The sequence below is a fragment of the Sciurus carolinensis genome, chromosome 3 (genome assembly GCF_902686445.1).
Source record: "Sciurus carolinensis chromosome 3, mSciCar1.2, whole genome shotgun sequence".
NCBI lineage: Eukaryota > Metazoa > Chordata > Mammalia > Rodentia > Sciuridae > Sciurus > Sciurus carolinensis.
Window position 1 is genome coordinate 4,365,127 of NC_062215.1, and position 22,804 is coordinate 4,387,930.

Sequence of the window (22,804 nt, forward strand, 5' to 3'; positions counted from 1 at the left end):
AGCTCCTCTTCAGCCATCTTCAGTCCCCCTGTCCTCCCTGGATGCTGACCCTTCCAGGACCACCCCTACACACACTCAAAACCCTGCCCTGCAGAGTCCTCCAGGTCCACCCTGCCCCAACACTGCAGGAGACCACGAGCCTGGGCAGGGAAGCAGGTGCCCTGGGGCAGTCCATAGGAAAAGCATCTGCTCAGTCCTGGGGTCCCCGGGGGATCTGCAGGGTCCCTGCACAGCCTGGGTCCCCACCCCGGGTCATTCCAACACTATCCTACTGAGGCCTGCTGGGCCCAAGTCGCTTACTAGCTGTCTTACAGGATTCTTCACAAAACCAAAGGCAACATCCCCACCTTCCAGGAACCTAGATTCCACAGGGCACGGAAAGCGTGTGAAGGCTGCGTAATAAGATGCTGAAGGTTCGCGCAGCTGGCTTCTGGGCAAATTCCGGTTTCTTTCCACTTTCTGTTATTTTCTACATTTTAAAAAGAGTGCTGTTACTCTTGGTAATCTGAAAAACTATTTTTCCATTGAAAAACAAATCTAGCAGAGAAAAGAAGGTTCATACACAAATAACTTGGACCCCAAGCCAAACATCAGGTATTTAACACGAGAGATGCAAAGCAGCTCAGGAGGACGCGCAGGAGCCAAGGGACGTGGGGGTCGGGGAACGTGCCTGGGGGGTTACACAGGGAGGCGGTGTGAAGGAGGCGGGTGGGGACCAGGAGGTCAGGGCAGAGGGGCACGGAGAGCAGTGTGGACACCCAGAGAAGAGCTGGAGCACGGGGCCCAGGCAGGCGAGCCCAAGAAGGTTCCAGTGCGAATGGACCTCACCAGTCTGTCTTCAGGGCTGGGAGCAGCTCAGCTGGGACCCGGAGACCCCGTCCTGGAGGCAGCGGCCAAGGGGCTGAGCCTCTAATCGAGATGCTCCCTCCCTCCCAGGTCCTCCCCACCATGCCAGCCGGCCCTCGGGCACAAGGGTCAGCATGGTGGCCACAGAGAGCAGTCAGAGTAGGATCCGTGGGGAACTCCGGGCACTTCCGACCCGGTCGCCCATGAGGTGGAAGGGAGAAGGCAGAGGTGGATCCAGTCTGTGTCCAGAGGGACAGGCCAGGCTGAGGAGCAAGGAAGGGGGGACGGAGAAGCAGGCAGGGCCTCAGAGGAGGGGCCAGGGCCCTGGGGCACAACCCTCAGATTTCAGGAACACCCCTCCGTTGGGAAGGCTCTGTCCTTCCTGCCTCCCTGCCCTCCGCCAGGCCTTGGCCCTCCACAGGAGCTGGGCCCTGACCACGGGTGACCCGCGTCTGCTCTCACGCACGTTCACATTCCACTTGATCCCCCAGGTCCAGGCTCCCGAGGCCTCTGCACTGTGACCCCCGTTCCCCACCTGGAGAGCTGTCTTCTCCTGCCCTGGCCTGGCGAAATCCCACCCGCCCAGGCGGCTCCCGCCCCTCCCTGCTCCTCAGCAGCTGTTCACCCGCCACGCTGCCTATGGCGTGGCAGGCTCTGGAGGCAGAGGCCACGGGCTCTCCCCTGTGCCCCAGCACCTGGCAGTCTCTGCTCAAAGTGGGGGCTGAGCTGTCCGTGCTGGAGGGAGACTGGCATCCCCTGTGCACTTCCTTGGCAGTGCCACCCGGAGCCAGGACCCTCCCGCGCACCCAGCACCAGCTGTCACCAAGATCTGGACAGCCGGTACCGTCTCCGCAACCACATCCCGTCTGACTCAGCAGAGGGTGAGCACCTCGTCCCAGAAGGGGGGGCACATCCGGTGGCACATCAAACCAAGATCCTGGACCCACAGAAGACTGGGGATGGGGAAGCAGCGCCCAGCCGCCCCGCACACACCAGAGGCCGCCCCACCTGCAGCCCTGGTCATCCCAGCTGGGTGGATGGGGCAGGGGCCTCTGCAGGATCAAGTCTAGAGAGACACAGGCTCACACGCCCAGGGCTGGGGGGATCCTTCAAAGCTCACGAGGGCCTGGCTATATTCAGTGCGGCCCGAGGTCAGACACGGTCGGAAATGCAGAGCCCCAGGACCCCAGGCCTGCTGAGCTAAGGGAAGCCTCGGCAGGACGCAGGCACTGTGTGTGCAAGGGCAAGAGCCCAGAGCATGGCCTACACATCCCCACCCCACCCGCTGACCATGGGAGACCCTCATTCTAGAAGGAGAACCAGAGAGAACTGAAAGCAAGGGCTGAAAGGCCTGCAGGACGCGCACGCTCACAGCAGCACTACGGACGGCGGCCCCCGGGGGAGCTAGACGAAATGCCATGTGCGCATGTATGGAGTATTATTCAGCCTTGAAAAGGAAGGAGATGGTCACACAGGCTGGGACCTGGGTGACCTTCAAGGACATCATGCAGAGTGATATAAGTCAGCCACAGAAAGACAAAAACCATGAGCTGCACTTCCAGAGAGACCTGTCTGTGGGCCACCCAGTTCCTGAGATAGATGGAGGGCGGGCTGCCCGGGCCCCCGGGGGCAGGGAGTGGTTTGAAGGAGACACAAGATGTGAGTTTGGGGGCACTGGGGCAACGGCGCATGCACGCAATGCCTCCCAACTGTGTACTGAAACGACCGACACGGTCAGTCTTACATTGCGTATTCACCACAATTAAAAATAATGACAATAATGAGCTCAATCAAAAAGACAGTCCCTTTGGGTCACCTAAAGAGCACCACAGGACTCGGAGTTCCGAGTCCCACACGCGCACCAGCTTTCAGGGGGCTGATAACCCAGTGCTCCTTAACATGCTCTGTGGAGTCAAGATCCCCTGGGGGCTTGGGGACGGCTGAGATGGGAGGAGCAGGCTTCTGAGAAGGACCACGGTGCCCCCGGGTCCACACACCCACGCAGGCCTGGCCATGTCCCCCGCGGGCGCTGAGGGGACCGCAGAGCCCTGCCCCCTCCCTCACCTGGCGCGCCCCCGGATGAAGCGGGTGCCGGTCCCACAGCCTCTGGGCCCAGGGGCCCTGGCTATTTCCTTAGTGGGAGACGGCCAGGGTGCCCTTGCTCTCCTTCCTGCCCTGGCCACAGCCAGCCCTCCCTGGGGCACGGTGGCGGGGAGGCCAAGGCACAGAGACGGCAGGACAGAAGGGCTCCCCAGCAAGCCCAGGGGGACAAGGGAGCCTTCCTCCCCTGCTGGGGCCCCTGGCCTCCGCCTGGCCCTTCTGGGCAGCCCGCGGTTCCTCTTGAGCAGGACCTGCACCCCCCACGGCCCACCTGTTGGTCCAGCAGCCACGGGGACCTGGGCCCATCCGTGGCTCCCAATCCCACATGTCTGGCCCCAATCACCATCCTCCAAGCCCTTCAGGCCCTCCGGGATCACAGCACAGAGTCCCGCCACAGCCCAGGGTGACCGACGAAGGGGGCCCCTGACCACCCAGGGACTCTGGCAAGTCTCACTACGTCCTCATGTTCCTTGCTGTGGGCCCAGTGGACAGGGGGCCACAGCCTCCCTGAGCCCTGGGACACTGCCCTACACATTCAGCTCCCCCATCTCCACAGAAGCATCTCCCCCACTTCCAGCTCCTTCCAGTGACCCCAGCTCAAAGCCCCGTCCCACCTGCACCCTGGAGGACCCAGCCCGGCTACTCACCATCCTGGCTCCTGGGCAGGGCCTCGACCACCAGGGGCTTGGGCTCCAGCCTGCTCTGTAGCTGCGACATCAGGGCAGGCTCTGAATTCTCCGAGGTCTGGGGCAGGAGGGGACAGGCAGGCGCCTCGGCTGACTTGGGCACCTGGATCTCAACCCTCTTGGGGGCTGCGTCCAGGGCAGAGCCAGCAGGCACCTCGGGGATCTTGGAGGCGGGGGCCTCCATCCTGCGGTGGGCTGTCTCCGGGGCCTTGACGATGGTGACCTCCGTCCTCCGGGGGGCCAGGTCTGGGGTCTTGTGGCCCAGTGCCTCAGCCCTCTTGAGCCCAAACCGGGCGGGCCCAGGGGTGCCTGCGTTCTCCACCTGCTTGGAGGAGATGTCAATGGAGAGCTCGGTGCGCCGGGACACAGGTTCGGGCGCCTTGGGTCCCGCCAGCTCCACCCTCCGCAGGGCAGGCTTGGGGGAGCGCTGGCCCAGGGGGTCTCCATGGCGGGCGGTGGGCTCTGAGTTCTTCACACCCAGGTCCTGGAATTTCTGGGTGGAGCTGGCCACAGTGGCGCGGAGCAGGGGCGTCTGGACCCTCCGGGGCGGGGTGGAGTTGGCTGGCTCGGCCTCCTCGACCTCGAAGGATCTCTTCAAGGCTGAAAGAGAGAGGAGGCCGTGGTGAGCGGCTTGGCCGGTGGGCCTCGGGCGAAGGAAGAGCCCAGGAGCATAAGTTGGCTGGGACTACATGGGGCACTCGGGGGACCAGAAGAGGACAGGCCCATTCCAGGTCTCCCAGGGCAGCAGCAATCAAGAATTCTGGGGAGAAGAGACTGGAGTGGGAAGGGCACCACCCCACCATGGCCACAACGCGGAGGCCACAGCCTCCCCCTCCAGGTGCACCTACAGAACATCCTGGCTCAGGAGCGGCCTTGGGTTTCTTCCTGGACTTTCTGGCTCCCTCCTGGCCCCACCCACAGCGCACACCCCGATACCTCGGCAAACATGTCCCCAGGGACAGAACCACAACCATGACGGCTCAGAATCAGGATGGGAATGGGCGAAAGACAGGACCGTGGACAACACTGGACGCCGGGCTCGCCGGCCCATGCACATGTGTGCCCCCAACAACCTGCGAGGGAAAGTTAACTTCCCGAGGCAGGGGGCACCCGGCAATGTGCCAATGGCCTGGTGGAGCCAGACTATGGTCTGCCCGTCTCACCCCGGGGTTGGTCCCCACTAACCGGCCTCCTCAGTCCTCTCCCCTCCCACACGGTCTCCATCCTGTACTCCTGGCCCTGAGGGACACTGACCACCGCCCCCCAGCCTGAAGCCCAGCACCCAGCTCTCCTGCCACCTCCGCCAGGGTCGCTCCCTCAGAGGCGGCGGACGGTGCCTGGAAAGCCGCCATCCCACAGCCCTGCAGCCTCCCACCAAATGAGAACCAGCTGCCTGGTTACGGAGCAACAGGAAGGGGCCCACGTGGCAGGAACATCCAGAGCTCCTCCCCGGGCAACCCAGCACCTCCCGGCCCTCCCTGCCTCGCCAGCCCCCAGGGCCCAGGATCTCAGGAGACCCCACTGCTTCCTTCTTCCCCACGGGGAAAAGGACTGATGGCCAGTGGCCAGCACCCCAGCAACAGCTGGACAACGCTCTCCGGTCTTCTTTCCTCCAAAGGCAAAGGCGGCTCCCGTGTGGGCAAGGCCGGCACCTCCTTCAGAAGGCCAGAGGCTGGTGAGCGCCTGAGAGGCAGGAGGCAGGTGTCAGGGGTGGGAAGAGAGGAAGGCGGAGGAGGCCCAGGCCCTGACGCCGGGCTGTGGAGACCACCAGGTCCCAGACGTGGCACTCAGGTGAGGACCTTAGCCCTGGGCATCCCTCATTCTTCGTGGACACAGAAGGGAACACTGAACTCACTTTTCCTGAGCCCAGACCGAGGCGGTAAATGTCGGCAGAGTGGCAGGTGTGACCAGGAAGGGACAGTTGTCAGCAGCCATCTCTGCCCTGCAGGAACCCGGGCCATGGTGGCCAGAGTTTCTTCAGTTCTACATGGGACCTCCTAAGTTTTAAACCCTGGCCCCAAGCAAGACCAGCCCTTTCTAAACACACCGGGCAGCCGGGTGCGGTGGCGCACACCTACGATCCCAGTTCCTCGGAGGCTGAGGCAAGAGGGTCGCAGGTTCGAGGCGTGGGCTGGGGCCGTAGATCGGTGGCAGGGGGCAAGGGCCCAGGTTCTGTCCCCAGCACCGCAAAATAAATAAATAAACAACGAGACCAAGGTGCAGCGCAGCCCAACAAAATCACACCCACAAGCCTCAGCTGCTCACAGGCCCAGTCAGTGAACTCGGTGACAGTGTGGCCACTGGGCACAGGGTCCTGAGCCAGGGGGTCAGGGACGTGCCAGCTCCAGATTGGTGCAGCTCTCCCTGTCCCTGGGCCAGCACGGGCTTCGCCACCCTCTGTGCAAACTGCCTGTTGTGGTTCCAAGGAGCACCAGGGCCCCGGGAAAGTCACGGGGAAAGTCAGCACTGGGGTGATCCCCCGGCCAGGGGGTCCAAGGCCCGGAAACGCACCCTCGTGTGCTTGCCTGGGTCTCCCAAGGTCACTGGACCTCGAGTGCAGGTCCAAACTGCCCCCAGATGGGGCGCCCTGTGCTGGGAACTCTCTAGAAGACCCCCACTGCAGCCTTGGCCAGCAGCAGAGCAGACACGAGAGGAGTGGAGACCGGAGCCGGGCTTGCCCCAGGGAGTAGGACGACCCTTCCTTCGGAGTCCAAAGAGGCCTGGGCCTCCATCTACAGCGACCCTCCTGGAGGAAGCCACCGGGAGGCACCCCCGACTGCCAAGCCTGCACCCTCAGCAAAGCCCTCCCTGGGGGAGCTGGATGGAGACTCCAGTAGAGATGTGGTGACCCGGCCACACAGGGAGGGCACTCGAGAACCAGAACTTGCCCCTCCCGCTGCCCCGTGGCACCCCCACGAGGCCCGCGTGGGCTTGCTCCTCCCATGCCACCATCTGCGCCAACTGCATCCTGCCATCCCCGCTGTGGCTGCTTTCAAGGCTCATGTCCCCACTGTCCCCAAGCACACCCTGGTGGCCTCTGCTCCCCGCCTGGCTGTTACCTATCAGGCATCTGCTGCCCTGAACCACCCCATTCTGCTATCAGGACAGTGACCATCAGAACACAGGGCTTGCGTCTGGTTCCTTTTTTGGGGGGGGCCGGGGACTGAACCCAGGAGCACACTACCTCTGATCTCTGAGCTATACACCCCCAGCCCTTTCTGAGGCAGGGTCTAGGTAAGTTGCCCAGGTCAGCCTTGAACTTGCAATCTTAGCCTCCTGAGTTGCTGGGCTCACAGGCACCGGCCGCCGTGTCTGGCCGAGTTACTCTTGATCGCTGCTGTGATGTGTGCACACGGTACTCTAAGAGCAGCTAAAAGCTGCAGCAGGAGGAGCCCCTCTGTACTGGGGGGCGACCCCTTCCCCAAGGACACCATATGCCCGCTGGGCCGTTGGAAAGCAATACCTAAATATCGAGGGGCCGGCCTGGCACCTCTCCTCCTCCTCCTCCTCCTGCTCCTCAAGAACCAGGCCTGCAAGCCAGGCCCACTCTGGCCTCCCCCTGGGGCCTGCCTGGGCCCCACATGGTCACTCCACTGCCTCCACACCAGTGGCTTCAGGGAGGGTGTGTGGGCACCCTGGGAGCAGAGTTGGACACTGTCTACTCCCCACCGCGAGCCCACCCCCAGCCCTTCTGGGAGCTTTGGACTTCTATGAAACTCACTACCGGTTGAATCACAAGTTTTTAATTGTGGGCATGGAGCCCAGAGGGAGCCTCAGAGAACAGGCCTTGCTTGGGAACAGAGAAGCAACAGTCTTTCTTCTTGTTTCAGCCTGAGAGATCCACTTTCCTCTAAGGTTCCTTAACGGCCTGAATAGTATTCTCAAAAAAGACATATCCAGCCAAGCACAGTGGTGCACACCTGTAACCCAGCAGTTTGGGAGGCTGAGGCAGGAGGATCACAAGTTAGAGGCCAGCCTCAGCAACTCAGCAAGGCCTTAAGCAACTTAGCAAGACCTTGTCTCAAAATAAAAAAACTCAATGGGCTGGAGGTGTGGCTCAGTAGTAAAGCACTCCTGGGTTCAATCCCAAGTACCAAAAATAAAAAAAGACATGTCCAAGTGCCAACCTCAGAACCTGGGGATCCAGTTACGGATCCTAAGAATGAGAACATCCTTGGTTTAGTAGGAACACCAGCAAGTGTCCTCATAAGAAAAAGGGAGAGGGGATTTCACAGCCAGGGAGGCCCAGAGGAGAGGCCATGTGAAGACAGAGGCAGAGACTGGAGGATACAGTCCAAGCTGAAGGACACTAGGGCCCCTGGAGGCCTGGAGAGGCCAGGAAGGTCCTTCCCCTGGGGCTGTGTGGAGGGAACATGGTCCTACCAGACACCTGGAACTCAGCCTTCTGGCTCCAGAACTGTGAGAGAATAAATATGCGCTGTTAAGCTACCCAGTTTCCGGTGATTTGTTACAGTAGCCACAGGACACAAACACAGAGACCTCTGGGAGATGGAGCTCCGTCCCCCTCCCAAGCCTCCCGCGGTCACTTCGGCTTTCCACCAGCCCTGGCCCTGCCCCACCGCACTCAGCAGGGCCCCATAGAGCTGCCTCCCTTCCCTGCTGAAGTCATGAAGGCCCCATATGGTGGGAGGGTCCCTGGGGAGGGCAGCCCTGCCCTAGATTCACAGTGGGACACTTGGCAAGGAGACCAGATCACTGTCTAAGGCAGGGGACGCCCATGTGCAGTGGCTCCCATGGAGGACCTCATGGAGAGCACCCAGCCACGAACACTTAGGAGACAGCGTGTCAGAGTCCTCTGTCACCTCCTCCCCGTCAGAGTCCTAAAGTCACCCCCAGATCTGCCCCACCGGCAGAGCCTCCCCTCTTCCCAACGCGATCACCCCTGGAGAAGCCCCACCCCCATGTTACCCCCACCCTGCAGCCACGGGCATTTTCACTAGCTGTGTCCTCCCCTCCCTGGAGGGAGAGGCAGTTTGTCAAAGCTGTCCCTGTGTGGCCAGAGTTTTCGTGAGCTCGCTACTTTGCAGATTTCGGACCCCAAGACCACACCTCAGGTCTCAGGAACCAACTGGGCAGAAGAGTGGTCCCCCGGGGACCAGGGAGGCCTCCCCTTCTGTCTGCGAGGAGTTAATGCTACAAAAGGCTGGCAGGAGACCCCAGCTGGACATCACTGGCCTGCGGCACAGTATCAGACAAATATGGGGCCAGGCTGGCCTTGAACTTGTGGTCCTCCTGCCTTGGCCTCCTGAGTCACTGGGATCACAGACGCCCTGGGTCCTCTCTCTGCCACTGGGAGGTAAGACAGTGCTGTCCCCAGAGCATGAAGGGCCGCCTCTGCCCCGCTTCACTGCCCCTGTGATTCACGGCCCTCCAACCAGCTCAACCCTCGCCTGCTCCCATACGCTTCCGGACCTTGGCCTCTACCCTCCCGAACTTCAAGCAAAAGCCTGAAGACAGATTCTGCGCTTTGGCCCACTTTCCTTGGGAATTTATCCCAAGGAAATAATCAGAAGGACAGAAAGATTTATGCACCGGGACGTTTGCATCAGCACTAAACACGGCAAACGCTGGAAACATTCGGGTTTACGCAGATTTTTCTAAACCCATATGCCGAAGTCCCGCGGAGTCATCAAAATCGCGCCTCAGAAAATGAGAAATGCTGAGAATATTAAGTAAAAATAGCAGGACACAAGATGTCTACCGAGATCCTAATCCTGTCACACGCACGTGCAGTTCACCCGCACGCACACACACACTCGCACCCTCTCGGAGAATGACTAGCTCCAATGGCACTGTGGCGGGTGTCATTAGACCTCCCCGCCTCCCTCCGATATGACAATGACGAACGCCGTCACTTCAGATTTCCAGGGCTTAAAACAATGGACACTTTGAGAAACGCACCTCGCTGCAGACCAGCTGGAGGGTGTGGGTGGCTGAGCGCGCTGGCCCACGACCCCTCCCGGGAGGGCATTTCCTGGCCGGCTTCTCTCCCGGCTGGGCACAGGGCCACCCTCTCCTGCCAATCAAGCACCTACAGCCTCAGCTGCTACACAAAGAGGCCAGAACAGCCTCCCTCCAGCTGCAGACCCTGCCGCCTGTGCCCGCAGGGGGCGAATCGGGAGCAGCCTGGACTGGGCCTGTGGAGGGAGCAGTCCGCCTCGCACAAGGGGCCATTGTGAAGGGCCTGCTCTGACCGCAGGCCACAAACCTCTCCCGGCTCCTGAAACCCGATCGAGCGCTTCCTGGTGCACAGATGGGCCTGGTTGGGGGAGGCGACATCGGGAGAGCCTGGAGGCCCTGCCCAGGCCCGGGAAAGACTGGTACAGAAATGCCACGGCCCAAGGTCAAAATGCACCCCCGTGCGGGGGGGGGGGGACAGGAGGGAGCAGCATGGGACCCTGAGCTCCGCCCCAGGGCACTGCCTTGGTGGGCTGCCCTGCAGCAGTAGCCAGGACAGTCCCAGGGACCCCAGGAGGTACGGCTGGCCCGGTGTGCTGCCCTGGCCTGCAGAGACCCCACCCACAGCTCAAGTGTGTAGACGGCTCGAGCACGGGACCAGCAGCCTTGGTTGACCTCCACCCCGTTCAGGCTCCTCCGAGGGCTGTGCCCTGCAAGGGTGGCGGGCGGCTGGTGGCAGTCAGGGCCCAAGCTCTTGGGGCGAGGCAAAGCCGTAGTCGGGGAGGCAGAAGCACCTTGGCACACGGACCAACCTTCGAGGAACAGATGGGGCCCCAAAACCAAGACCCAGTCTGGAGGTTTGGGTGTCAGGGGACATGGGCAGTGAGGCAGGGGGCAGGGCAGGTCCAGGCGTCGCTTCTACGCCCAGGGTCACATCATGTGCAATCGGGGTCATGGGGACAAAGGTTCAGGAGTGGCCACAGCAGTCACGACTCGCTGGCACGACCGCCCTGTGCTGAGTGGGCATCCTGGGCGGCCAGGCACCTGGCACGTGCCGTGTCGCCCGTGGCTACCCTGGCCTGGTTGTGTGTCTCTGCACAGAGCCTTTCCCGGTACCCTCCGGGGCCCAGCTTGCAGAAGGCAGGAAGGAGTTAACACTGGGGCCCCCGCCTCGGGTGGGACCACCAGCACCCCAGCTCTCTCCCCCACTCAGGTGGGACGGCCAGGGCTCCCGTGGGCTGAGCTCCGGCTGCCCCAAGAGCTCCACTGTGCTCCTCTTACTGCCTCATCCCCCGAGCGAGCCCAGGGGTCACCTCCCACTTGGAGCCTGGTCTCCGGATGGGCTGTGGGCTGTGGGAGGCCTGGGCGGCTGGTGGAGGAGGAGAGTGGATGCCGGGCAGGTGGAGGGACAGGGAGGAGGCTGCAGACGCCGTGCTGGGGCGGGAGTGTTTTCAGGGAGCAGAAGAGCCCAAGAGGAAGGGCTTAAAACCAGCCACTGCGGAGCCGGCACGGGTCCTGGGTAAGCAGCCCTGGGCTCCTCGGGAGGATCCGCTGCTTAACAAGAGCAGGACAGAAGGCGAGGTCTTCCCTCTTTTGAGGCCCTGGCCAGGCACCTCAGGCCTCGCCTAGAGAACAGGGTGTCAGCGCCGAGGCTCAGGATCCTCCCTCTCTGCCATCCCCCAGGCCAGGCTTGGCAGGGCCAGAGAGGCAGAAGCAGCCATCTCCAGTGCCAGCCCACTCTGCAAAGGGCTCCGGCTCTGATCAGGAGGCCCTGGCGCGCTGGGCTTATCCACACACAGGACCTGTGGAGACCAGGGCTCGGGGCCATGGTCCACAAGCCCCTGCTCCCTGCCTCTGACCAGACGCACGCCGCCTTCAAGGCCAGGACGGTCTCACAGAGGCCCCCGCCTGCATCCCCTGGACAAGGAGGAACTGACTCCTGGGAGGGGCACAGGTAGCATCACTGGGAACCCCGATTCTGCCAAGGGGGGTCTCCACCTCCCGGAGGAGAACCGGGGAAGGCCGTTCAGCCCAGACTGTGAATTAGTCCACCTATCTGATCTATTCCAAGGACCTGAGGAGGAGGCGTCTTCCTCTCTGTGGTCGGCACCCCTGGGCCCGGAAAACATGGGCACGTGGAGTCCTTCCTGTCCGTCCCAGGCCCCGCCCGGGAGGCCTGTCCAGCTCTGGAATGATGATGTGAGAACAAGCAGGTCGAAACGTCACGTGCCTGTGGCTGCATTTCCCAGATGAGGCCAAGAGAAATAAACAAGCCCTGTCCCTCCCCCTCCCTCCGCTCGCTGAGGAGTTCCATGCCGGGACCCTCCGCTCAGGCCAGCTCGGCCTGTGGGCAGGGCAGTCCACAGCTTTCCTTCCAGAAACTGAGCTCAGAAACCCTGGGTCCCCTCAAGGCAGAACCCAAACAGGGGGTCAGCACTGCTCTTGAGACACAAGATCTCTTGCTTTTTTTTTTCCCCTGCAGAGCTGGGCGTTGAGGCCAGGGCCTCGGGCATGCTGGGCAAGTGCCCTACCACTGAGCTCCATCCCCAGCCCCCCTTCAAGTTGAGTTCTCCCGGAAAAAAAGTGCTCTACTAACTTGGCAAACAAGGACTCAGGCTGAACCAGTGCCCTCCCCAGGCTGGCCACACATCTCATCCATCCAGAATGGACAAGAAGGTCCGTCGGTCCCCTTACAACTGCTTCCCAAATCTGCTACGGTGTCTGTGAAGGACACGGGAATCCATTCTGGGTTTGCCAAATGTGGTGGGTTGAACAGTGTCCCCGCCCCATGACACACCCAAGGCCTAACTCCTGGAACCTGTGAACGCGACCTTGGCAGGAAGTGTCTTTAGAGGTGTGATTAAGGTGAGAATCTGAGATGAGGTCATCCTGGATAAGGGCGGGCCAGCGTTACTAGTGTTAAGACAGCAGGCCCGGAGGCCACGGGAAGTCACAGAGACACCATGGGGAACTGCCCACGTCCACCAGGAGCTGGGAAAGGCGTGGACTAGAGAGACTGTTCCTCAGGCCCCTAGACAGGACTGACCCTCGGACACCATGATGCTGGACTCTCGGGCTCCACGGCGTGAGCTCCCCAGCACCAACAGAACCCAGGAGAGAAAGGGGACCAGGGGGCCAGGGAGCAGCTCAGGGGAAGGGCGCTTGCCTAGCACATGTGAGGCCCTGGGTTCCACCCCCAGCACCACAAAAAGCACATAAAATAGCAAGGGAGGGGGTCTCCGGCCCACGACGGCCACCCTATTCAGCGCTCTGTTCGTTCTGAAGACACCTCTTGCCTCTGATTCAGCTGTCCCCAGAAGGGACCCTGGTGCCCACGGCAGGACCCTCAGTCCCCTGGGCCCGCACTGGCCCACCAGCCTCCACACCTGACCCCTGTGGTCCCTTTTGCTGCCTGGCCCTGGTGGCCACCGAGCCTGCCCATGTCCAGCCTACCTGGCAAGTTCCCAGCTCACACTGGCCACCCTGCCGTGTTTGCTCACAGGCCCTCCCAGGTGTCCCATGGGGCAGTAAGTCACATGGTTGTCCCACCTGTAGCAGGCATGACCCCCCAGCCGAGAAGGGTCTCGTGCAAGTGACCTCCAGGGTTGGGAAGTCCCCTCATAGCCTCAACAGACCCCACTGGACGGTCGAGCTCAGCTTCTGATTCTAGAAGCCCCTTCACCCGGCGCAGAGCTCGGACCTCAGCAGAAGCCTGGGACATGACCCGGCCCCCCGGGAAACGGTCCCCTCTGCTGCCTCCTGCCTCCTGCCGGCCTCACTGTGGCAGCCTCAGGGTCATTCCAGGCTGACTGTAAACGTCACTCTAAGAAGCGGGACTCCTTTCTTCTTTCCTAAATTACAGATTTGGGAACGCGAGCACATCTGGAACAACTGGTCACCAATGATTGGACTGGTCCTACCCTCCCCGCTTCAAGTCAGCTGCCGGCCAGTCTCCAGAGGAGCAGGAGGAGGGAAGTGGGCTGGAGCACTTCGCAGCAAGAAGACAGACGTGTGGTAGATAAGGGAAGAACTTCCTGGCTCAGGGTGGGGCGGCCGGTGGCTGGGTGAGAGGGCACGCTCTGCAAGCGTCGCTGGGCGAGGCCACCGCGGGTTAGGGAGGGGCTCAGAAGCCTCTTCTAGCGCTTCAGGTCAAAGGTCCCCTGATAAATGGCTGCTCTGGAGGGCGGGAGGGAGCCCCTGGCAGATACCTCTGTGCGGAGGCCCAGAGGAGAGCAGGCTTTCCTGGGCCTTAGTCCACCCACACCCTCGGGCAGCCAGGGCCCTGCCTGCAGCTCTCCATCCTCCTGGGGAGAGAACTGAGTGGCCCGGGCAGTGCTCCAGGTCAGGCACGACCCTCCCCGCCCCAAGGAGGGTCCCCGCCACCCTCCTCCTGGCTGCCCTGCCCCCCTGGCCCACCACCCACCCCACCTCCAAGGCTGCCCCTGCAACCCGCCTCGCCAGGGAGACGGGACGGAGCCCCAGGACGGGGTCCTCGGCCTGTGACAGAGCACCAGACGGGGATCCATGGGCATCCAGTTTCCAGGCAAGCTACTCTTTCCTCCTGAGTTATCAGCCCGGTCGTTGTACATACAAGGGTGGCAGCCGTGCCCGAGAGGCCGGGCAGAGAAGCCGCCCTCCCTCCCCTCTGGCCAGCTGCTGGGGGAAATATTAAAAGCACTTTAAAAATGAAGGGGGAAAAGCCTGACACGGGGCCACCGGGGCCAGGAGGAGCCCTCCATTAATCACGCCAGCTGGGGGCACCCCAGGGCCAGATGGGCTCTGTGCTGTGGCCCGGAGGCCCAGGCCAATAGGAGTTGCGACCTAATTACAGGGGACGGTGACCCTGGGGAGCGGAGTTCAGGCTCCGGTCAGAGCAGTGCCCAGGACAGCCGCTCCTCAGGCCTCCGAGCGCGGGGAGGGGCGGGGACCAGCCCTCGACAGCAGCCCCGCGCGCCAGGCTGGGCTGCAGGTGGGCAGAGGGCAGAGCCACGGCGGACACACAGCCCAGCGCACGTCCAGCCAGCCTGGCCTGGTCTGAGTTCTAGGGCTGGGTGGGCTTGGCTACACCCCCAAAGACAAGAGGGGTTTGCCAAAGAAGAGGTTCCAAGAAAACCGAAAGGCGGAGATGGTGTGCTATATGGGAGAGGCCACGGCTAGACACTGAGAAGATTCCAGAAGGGGCTGCCAGAGAGGGACAGCCGGGGCATTCCAAATGGCCCGGGGTGGGGGCGGGGCAAGGCCTGGGCTCTTCCTGCTGAGACCCTCCTGGGTTCCCCTCTGGACTCTTGCAACTCTGGGAAACCCGGAGCTTAAACATCCCTGGGCGCTGCAAAGAGCAGGGGAGGCTCTGGGCAGGGCTGGACCCTGGACTGCCCGGAAGTGCCGGGAGAAGCTGAGGCCAGAGGGACCCGCAGGGGACAGTCCTGGGAGAGGGTGCAGGAGCACCGTGCTGAGAAGCCCAGCAGGGTCTTGGTCCACCTGCATGAGCCACCTCCTCAGGCAGCAGCCAGCAAAGCAGCCAGCAAAGAGAGAGGAGGACAAGCTGGCTCTCCGTAGACACGCCAGAAGGACAACAGTCAGCCAAGCCACACAACTGGGGATGCCGCCGCCTGATTTCCTAATCCCCTTCGGGGCTCACCCCAAGCTAGAACACTCTGCTCCCCCAAAATCAGTTGCTGCCACAGACTGAACAGTGGCCCCACAAGACATGTCCAAGTCCTACCACTTGGTACCTGTGAGTGTGACCTCAGTGGGAAGTGGAGTCTATGCACTTAGGGATCTCAAGGCGAGGTCATCCTGGGTTTGAGGTGGGTTCTAAACGTCCTTATGAGAGACAGGAGACACAGACGCAGAAAAGACGGAGCAGAGGTTGGAGGGACCCCTGTATGCCAAGGGACCACGGGGGTGCTGAGGGCCAGGGAAGGAATGTGCCCACAGGGTGAATCTGGACTTGGGCCTCCAGGGCTGTGCTGAGGTCCAGCTGGTGCAGCAGCAGCCTCGGCACCCAGCACAGGGCCCTTGTCCCCTGCTGCGGAGCCTTCTGCCGAGACTCCCACACCCTGCAGCCTCCGGGGCGGATCACGCTGTCCCGGATCTTTCCGCGTCTCACACATTGGTTCTGTTCATCTGCTCGCCCCCAACACCCACCCGTCCCCACCGCGGGGAGCCAACAGTCTCTTCCTTCTTCTGTGTGTTAGTTCTCTGAGCCTCTGAGCACTCAGCTGTCCCCACCAACGTTCTAGGAAAATCCTCCTGAGGCAGAAGAACAGTATCTCTCCTGGACACCAGACACTGTGTCCCCAGCAGCACAGAGGGGCCCTGCTCGATGACCTCCCTCAGACCTCACTTTCTTTCCAAGAGGGGCGGCCCAGAGATACTGCCAGACAGGAGGGGAGGGAAGGCTCAGTCACCTGCCTGCTCAGCTCTGTGGACAGGTAGCTACCCACTCCCAGCTCGCCTGGGTCCCATGACCCCTTATTCTGTGCCCTGTGAAAGAGCTGTTGACAGCAAGCCCCAACCCCCGGTACCAGAGACCTCTCTGGCTAACCCAGGCGCCCTCAGCCCTGTGGCCCAAGCAGGCAATTCAGCCCCTAACCTCCGAACTGCCTGCAGCCGCAGGGAGACCAGGCCTGCCAATCACCACCTCCCAAATTCCCATCCCGTGAAGCCCCCAGGCTGCCAGGCCCTTCCCTCTACCAGTAGGTAAGAGGGGGCAGGAGGCAGCCGCAATCCTCACTACCCAAGCCCCACGTAGAGGGTGCTGGGCAGGAGGACCTAGGTGCAGGACCGTGGGCGGGGCTCACTCTTGCCTCAATGGACAATCTCACCCCAGCTGTCTCTGTCTAGCTGCTCCCAGCAGGGGAGTCAGGAACCCTGAGGACGGACCTGGAACTGGGGGGACCGTGGGTCGTGGCGTGGAGGAGTCACAAGGTGCCCCAACCAAGCCAGGTGGACGGCCCCTCTGGTCTCCGCTTCCTGGTGAGGAACAGGATTGCTGGGCTGAGAGGTCCCTTCTGTCCTGGGCACAGCAGCCCCACACCAGCTCCAACGTGCTCCTGATCCTGAACCAGCCAGGTCCAGCGACTCCAAGCAGCACGGTGGGCGGGGTCTGGCCAGCGGCTCGCCCTCCTGGGTCAAGGTGGAGGACCCAGCTGGAGCCCACATTCCTGAGGACAGAACTGCAGGGCCAGCAGCGCCCACAGAGGCCCTTCCTGCAGCCTGCACCACCCGCAAAGGTGGGTCACCGCACACAGAACCCGGCCTGGCGCTGGAAAGAACCAGCTGGGTCTCGGGCACCCTAGAGGCCCACTTCCCAGGCTGCTGCCCGCTCAGCTCTCATTCCAGGCCCAGAGGTTTGTCTGGGGGAGTTATTTTTCTGACAATGAACTTTGAAAAAATAACATGTGTTGCTTTTTTTTCTTATAAAAGCAATTGAGGCACAAGGCAGAAAACATGAAAAACAAAGGGGAGACCTCTGAATCCACACCCCAGACCCCTCGGTACCTTGACAGACATCCACCTTCCACTCGTGGGACTCATGAGCTTCCCTCCCGGGAGCACGACGTGGCTGAGACCCCACGCTTCCTGGACCCGTCCTCCAGATCCCCCATCCCTCCAAGTGCAGAGGCCAGACCAGCCCACCGCTGGAGTGGCAGAGTCCCTGCAGGAGCCTTGTCGAGGGCTGGGACCTGCTCAGTGGCAGAGTGCTTGCCTGCTGTGGGCGAGGGCCCGGGCGGCAGCCCCGAAACTGCAAATAGACAAGACAAGACTTCTGCCCCCCGCCTCCCAGGGGTTCTAGCTGAGGAAACACCTTGGCCGCCCGGCCGTAGTTTTTTTTTAATTTCTATTTATTTTTATTTTTTAGTTGTAGGTGGACAAAATACCTTTGTTGATTTTTAGGCAGTGCTGAGGATGAGCCCAGAGCTTCACGTGTGCTAGGCCAGCGCTCGGCCACCGAGTCCCAGTCCAGCCCCCCCACGGCGTTTCTGAGGGGCAGCCGGGTGTGGAGCCCTGCCCTCCCGTGGGCTCACGTGCCTCGCCGCGACCACCCCACTCCTGGAATCCCGTAAGCAGCCCACACGACACCATCCAGAGGCAGCTCTGCTCAGAGACCTTGGAGCCCCAGCTCAGCAGCCCCGCCCTGCCCCCACCTTCCCGGCAGTCACCCAAGGACAATGTCCAGCTTCAGCCACCACCGCTCAGCCCCCAGGGCGGTCACAAACTGAAGGACACGCAGAACTTGGTCACATACTGACACTGCTGAGCAAAGAGGGGGTGTGCCGGTCACAAGGTCCCCAAACTGTGTCATCGCAGAAAGAGAAGGACCCACACAGGGCCTGGGGAACTCACGATAAAACCTGGCTTCGTGCACTTGGTGTCCCGTACCCACTACAGGACAAAGCCCCGCCAGCCCCCACGGGAACCCCCTGCCCCGGGGCCTGGCTCCCAGCCCTGCAGCAGCTGTGGCCCTCCCCCAGCGGACAGCCGTCCTCCTTGGGGCAGGAGCCAGGACTGCCCTTTGCTGTCCCCTGCGAAGGACTCACTGCACTGAATCTCCAAGAGTGGACTACTGGATCCTCAGGACCCCCAAAGACAGGGACGCTCTCTTGTCCCGATTTCACAGACGGAGGCCAAGGCACAGGGAGGCTAATGACCTGCCCGGCACTGCAGCCTGATCAAGAGTGAAGCCAGACCAGAGCCGCACGCGCTGCCCAGTGCAGCTGGCCCTGGGAGAGCGGAGAGCCCCACCACGCTGCAAGCGTGCTGAGCCCTGTACGCCCGTGGCCTCTCTCCCCAGGAAGCCTGGACTGGGCAGAAGCCGCCTGTCAGACCCAGGCCTGGGACTGGCTGTACCCATGCAGGGCATCGAACCCAAGCAGGAGCCCGCAAAGACAAACTGGTGTAAGGCAGCACCAGCAGGGCCAGGAGCAGGCCTTGGCAGCAGGGCGACACCGGGTGCAGGCGTGGGGCGCACGCCTGGGCTGCCTGCGTCCACCTTGCTGGGCCTCCGGTGGACTGCAGGGCTGCTCGACAGAAGGGAACGGTTCTGAAAGCCCAGGGTGAGCCCGGTCGGAGCAGATGCCGTGAGCAGGGGAGGGGCCGGGAGGGCCGGGGCTTGGGTCAGAGACAAAGAATGCAAGAGGCCGAGAGGGAGGCCACCTCCACCCACAGCTGGCTCCAGGGTCCGGGCAGCTGTGTGCAGGACCCTGGCTGCATCGTTTAAATATTAGGAGAGAGGTGACTATCTGAGAGCCCCACCCGCAGGCCCTCGCTGTGGCTGCTGGGCCTGGGGGAAGAGCTGTCCCCTCCTATCCTGCCACCCGGCTGCCCCCACACTCTTCCCTGGGCCAGGGTTGGAGGGTCAGGGCAGTCACCAAGCAGGAGGGGAAGGGCCCCTCCACTCGCCACCCTTTCCTCCAGCCTCTGCTGTACAGGCCCTGCCCAGGTGTGACTGAAGGACCTCCTCCCACCGCAAGCCGCCCCCACGCTTGGCCAAGGCAAAAGCGGCCCTTGCAAAGGTCTCCTGAGGCGGCCAGGGCTCCAAGTCCCCACCACAAACCTGCGGCTGCCCAACACTGAGCCAGGTGCCTCTCCCACCCACCTCTCACCACCCAAGCTCCTCCAGGCCCCTGGGCCTCCTGGCCTCCCGAGCAAAGACTCGGAGCCTGAATCCCATGCACGGAGGGGCCCCTCCAGCCCTGGGCGAGCTGCTGATCCCCCACCCGCCTTAGTGCTGGGGCACCTGTGCCAGGGATGGCAAGAGAAGTCGGCAAAGGAAAAAAGCCCAACCCCAGCTGATTTCCATTCCCTGGCCTTTCAGGGGACAGCAGGCAGGGGACAGCAGAGAACACAGCCCCTCAGGGCCTGGTGTGGGGCCAGGAAAGCTTGTCCACTTTTACTGCAGATAATATCAGTCTCTAAGGGACACGGGGCAGCGCCTGGCCTATCCACGCAGGGAAACTGCCCACCCACCTGGAAAGTAGGGCTAGTGTCCCTGCTCAGAGCTGCCTTCCTGCACCCAGGAAAGGGCGAGACCAGGCCTAGAAAGCTTGGAACCCATGGACTGGGCGCTGCTGACAGAATCAGAAGCCTCACCATCTTCCAGGCTGGGCCTGGGGAGGGCAGCTGGCAGGGGAGCCCATCTTAGCAGATCCTCACGCCTGGGACTAGCCTCCTGGAGGCAGAGAGGGGGCTCTGTGGCCCCGCTGGCTCCTCCCATCAATCTCAGGGGTCCCTCAACTGCAGCCTCCCACAGGGAGATGCCTGCAAGCTCAGGCCTACCTCAGTCCACCAGCGAAGACAGCCCCTAGCAGGGCGCCAGGAGGCCAGGAAAGCCCTTCCGGCCACAGGCTGCAGGCTGAGGGTAGGAAACCCGGAACATGCAAACACCTTGAGCAGGCTACAAAGGGTTCCAGAGAGTTCTAGCCCCTCAGGGGAGAAGCGCTGTGGAAGGGGAAAGGGAAAGGCCAGCTGGCTGTCCCACCTGGAGCTGAAGAGCAGCCCCAACCCGGACGGGATCCTGGGGAAGCCAGCGGACACAGGGCGCCCACCTCAAGCAGGGGCCAGCAATTCTGCCAGGAAGACTGTAGCAAGGGACCCAAGGTAGGTCTCGCTGCCCTTAAGGCCAGGTCCCTTGAGTTTCTGGATTTTAGGCCAGCAATGCCAAGGGAGACTGCAGAGACAGACCCAGGAATTCCATGGGAAAGGGTGGACAGAGAAAAGCACAAAGAGGCAGAAGGAATGGGGTCTCAACCCTGCTGCCAAGGCCAGTGCCCAGGGTGCTGGCTCTGGGTTCCCGCAGTGCCTATGCCAGTCCCAGCAGAGTGTGGGGGTGGGCCTGGGGGCTCCCTGTTTATACTCCCCGCTGAAACCGAGGTCACCCTCTTGTCCCTCCATCAGAATTCCTGGGCATTGGCAGCACTTTCCAAAATGACAACAAACTTGAAGTTTCTAGAATGTCTGCTGGTCCCGTCTGAACGGAGCCTCCGGGCTCCGTCCAGACCAAATTAAACAGCCCAATCCCAGAAATGCCCTCCAGGCGCCTGGGGGTGTCCAGAGGTCAACTGGTGGGTCTGTCTGGCTGGAGGGATGACAAATCCTTGGGCTTCTTGGACTGTGTTCCAGAGAATTCTGGACCATTCCATCTCATAAGCAACTAAGACAGCCTCCAAATTTGGGAAAAACCAAGAGGGCTTTGGAAAGACAGCCACCGCTTGGCCACCCTCCTCAGGGGCTAAAAGAAAGCACCGGAGATTATTTCCAGGCTGGGTTTTCTGGGATGGATCAAGAAATGCCCCAACCGGGTTCAGGTCTCCCACCAGAGCAGCCTGGCACACTGGCCCACCCCACCAGTCCTCACCACCGCATCCTGAGGGCCTGGGGCTTGCAGACCACTGCTCCCACACAACGCTGGCCGTGGCAAGTGCCTGGATCTGACCTGGAAGAAGGTGGGCCTCCGCCCTGGGTTTGGGGGTCAACACAGATTCCTGCAGCAGCAGCCCAACCCCAGCTGAGTGAGGGTCCCCAACTGGGAGACAAAGGGAAATGGGCAGTAATGGGGATTCCTGTGACCTTCCCCCACTCCTAGGCACGTGAGATGTGGGATGTCAAGAAAGGAGGGGACCCAGCTCTGTTCCCCTGCCACCAAGATGGCCCAGCACATCTGGAGCAGTGGCCTGAGACCACAAGCCACCAGGCTGGGAAATCCCTGGCTCATACAGAGGAACACACGACCTGCATGTTCGTATTTCCCTTGGTGACAACTGTCATGAGGGACATTTGGCACCTGCCCTCCACCAGGAGCCATGGCCAGGACAAGGGCCACTATGAGCAGGGCACTGCTGTCCTAGGAGAGACTGGGGGGCTCAGCTCCGGGTACCAGTTCCCACAGCCCCACCCCAGGCCTCCGTGGTGGAGGGGTCCGGGGCTAACAAGGAACGCTGCTTTGGCCCCGTGGCCCTTGCTCTCCCCACGGCCCAGGCTGGGTCTGCCGCAGCTCTGGGTCAGCTCTGCACCATCACAACTTGGCACTGGCCAAGGGCTGGGGCCAAGGACACTGTGGCCACCAAGTGCCCCTCCTGACACGAATTCCTGCCTCTCAGGTGGCCAGGCCCTCTGCTCTCATCAGAGTCCAGTCACTTGGTGTGTGTCCCTGTGGCTGTTGGCACTTGACCCCATACACAGGCACATGGTCCATCTATCCATGAGCTCTGGGATGGGGTGGGCAAGGGACACTGGGACAACCTCCCAGAGAGAGCAACCTGCATCCCATGTGACCAGCTTCCAGAGAGAGAACCGGAATGTCAGCCAGGTGGGAGGAGGGGTCCCCCAGCTTTGCCAGGAGACTGGGTATCTGCTGGATTCAAGAGACACCCCCCAGCCGCCAGGCAGGCTCTCCAAGTCTGCAGGGCTGGCCATCTTTAGTGGTGACCATGCTGTCCAGCTGTGGGATAGTCGGCTCTTCCTGTGACCTTCCATCACCCAGGGCCTAGCTGTCCAGCTCCAGCAGCTGCAGCAACGCCCCAAGCCCGTCAGCACCACTGTCTGCATCGCGAATCCCCCAGCCCCACGGAACACAGGAGCCGACGCACAGCCCACAGTTCACAGACGGCAGAGCGGGTGGGCCACACACCAGGCTATGTATCCACCATTCCCCTGAGGCCTCTCCCTCTGGATGCAAACTGCCCGCCAGCATCTTTCAGAACCTTCCTGGAAAGACAGAGGCCCCAGAAAGCTTCTCCAGACAGATGCTACTCAGAAGGTGTGTCCCTGCCTCCCTGGGACATCTGGCTCAGGTAACCCACAGTCCAGCTGCAGGACGATCAGGGCAGTGCCCACGTCCCTGCCCCTCCCCTCTACCTAATGAGCTTGCTCGCAATGGGGATGGCAGGCTTGCCTGTGCCAGGCTCCAGACACACAGAGCACCAAGTCAGCAATGCCAACAGCTGTGGGGTCCATGAAAGACACCTGGCCTCTCCGCTGCAGGGCACACCCCGCCACAGAAGCCCGCTCCACGAGGTCCTGCTGAGCACCTTCGCCAGCACCATCTGCCTAGGAGGCACGAACCACAGGGAGATGGCATTCCAGGAGCCTCGGATGTTGGCCAGAAAGCAGGCTTCACCAAGCAAGAGACCCACTGGTATTAATCAGGGACAGGTCTGAGGCCACCTCCCTGGAAGAAAGTGGCACCCAGATCCAGAGGTAACAGCAGCACCCATGTCCCAGAGGTAACAGCATGAGCCCCTCTCACTCAG

The 22,804-nt window shown here is 62.0% G+C and overlaps 1 protein-coding gene across 7 annotated transcripts in view; it reads right to left on the reverse strand.

Annotated features, from left to right (window-relative positions):
- Positions 1-22,804, reverse strand: part of Septin9 (septin 9) — a 143,796-nt gene that overhangs the window by 60,736 nt on the left and 60,256 nt on the right. For all 7 annotated transcript variants that reach the window (XM_047543302.1, XM_047543300.1, XM_047543297.1 and 4 more), the window contains one exon: positions 3,594-4,232. In XM_047543302.1, the coding sequence (XP_047399258.1) occupies positions 3,594-4,232 (639 nt within the window). The remainder of the gene's footprint in view (positions 1-3,593; positions 4,233-22,804) is intronic.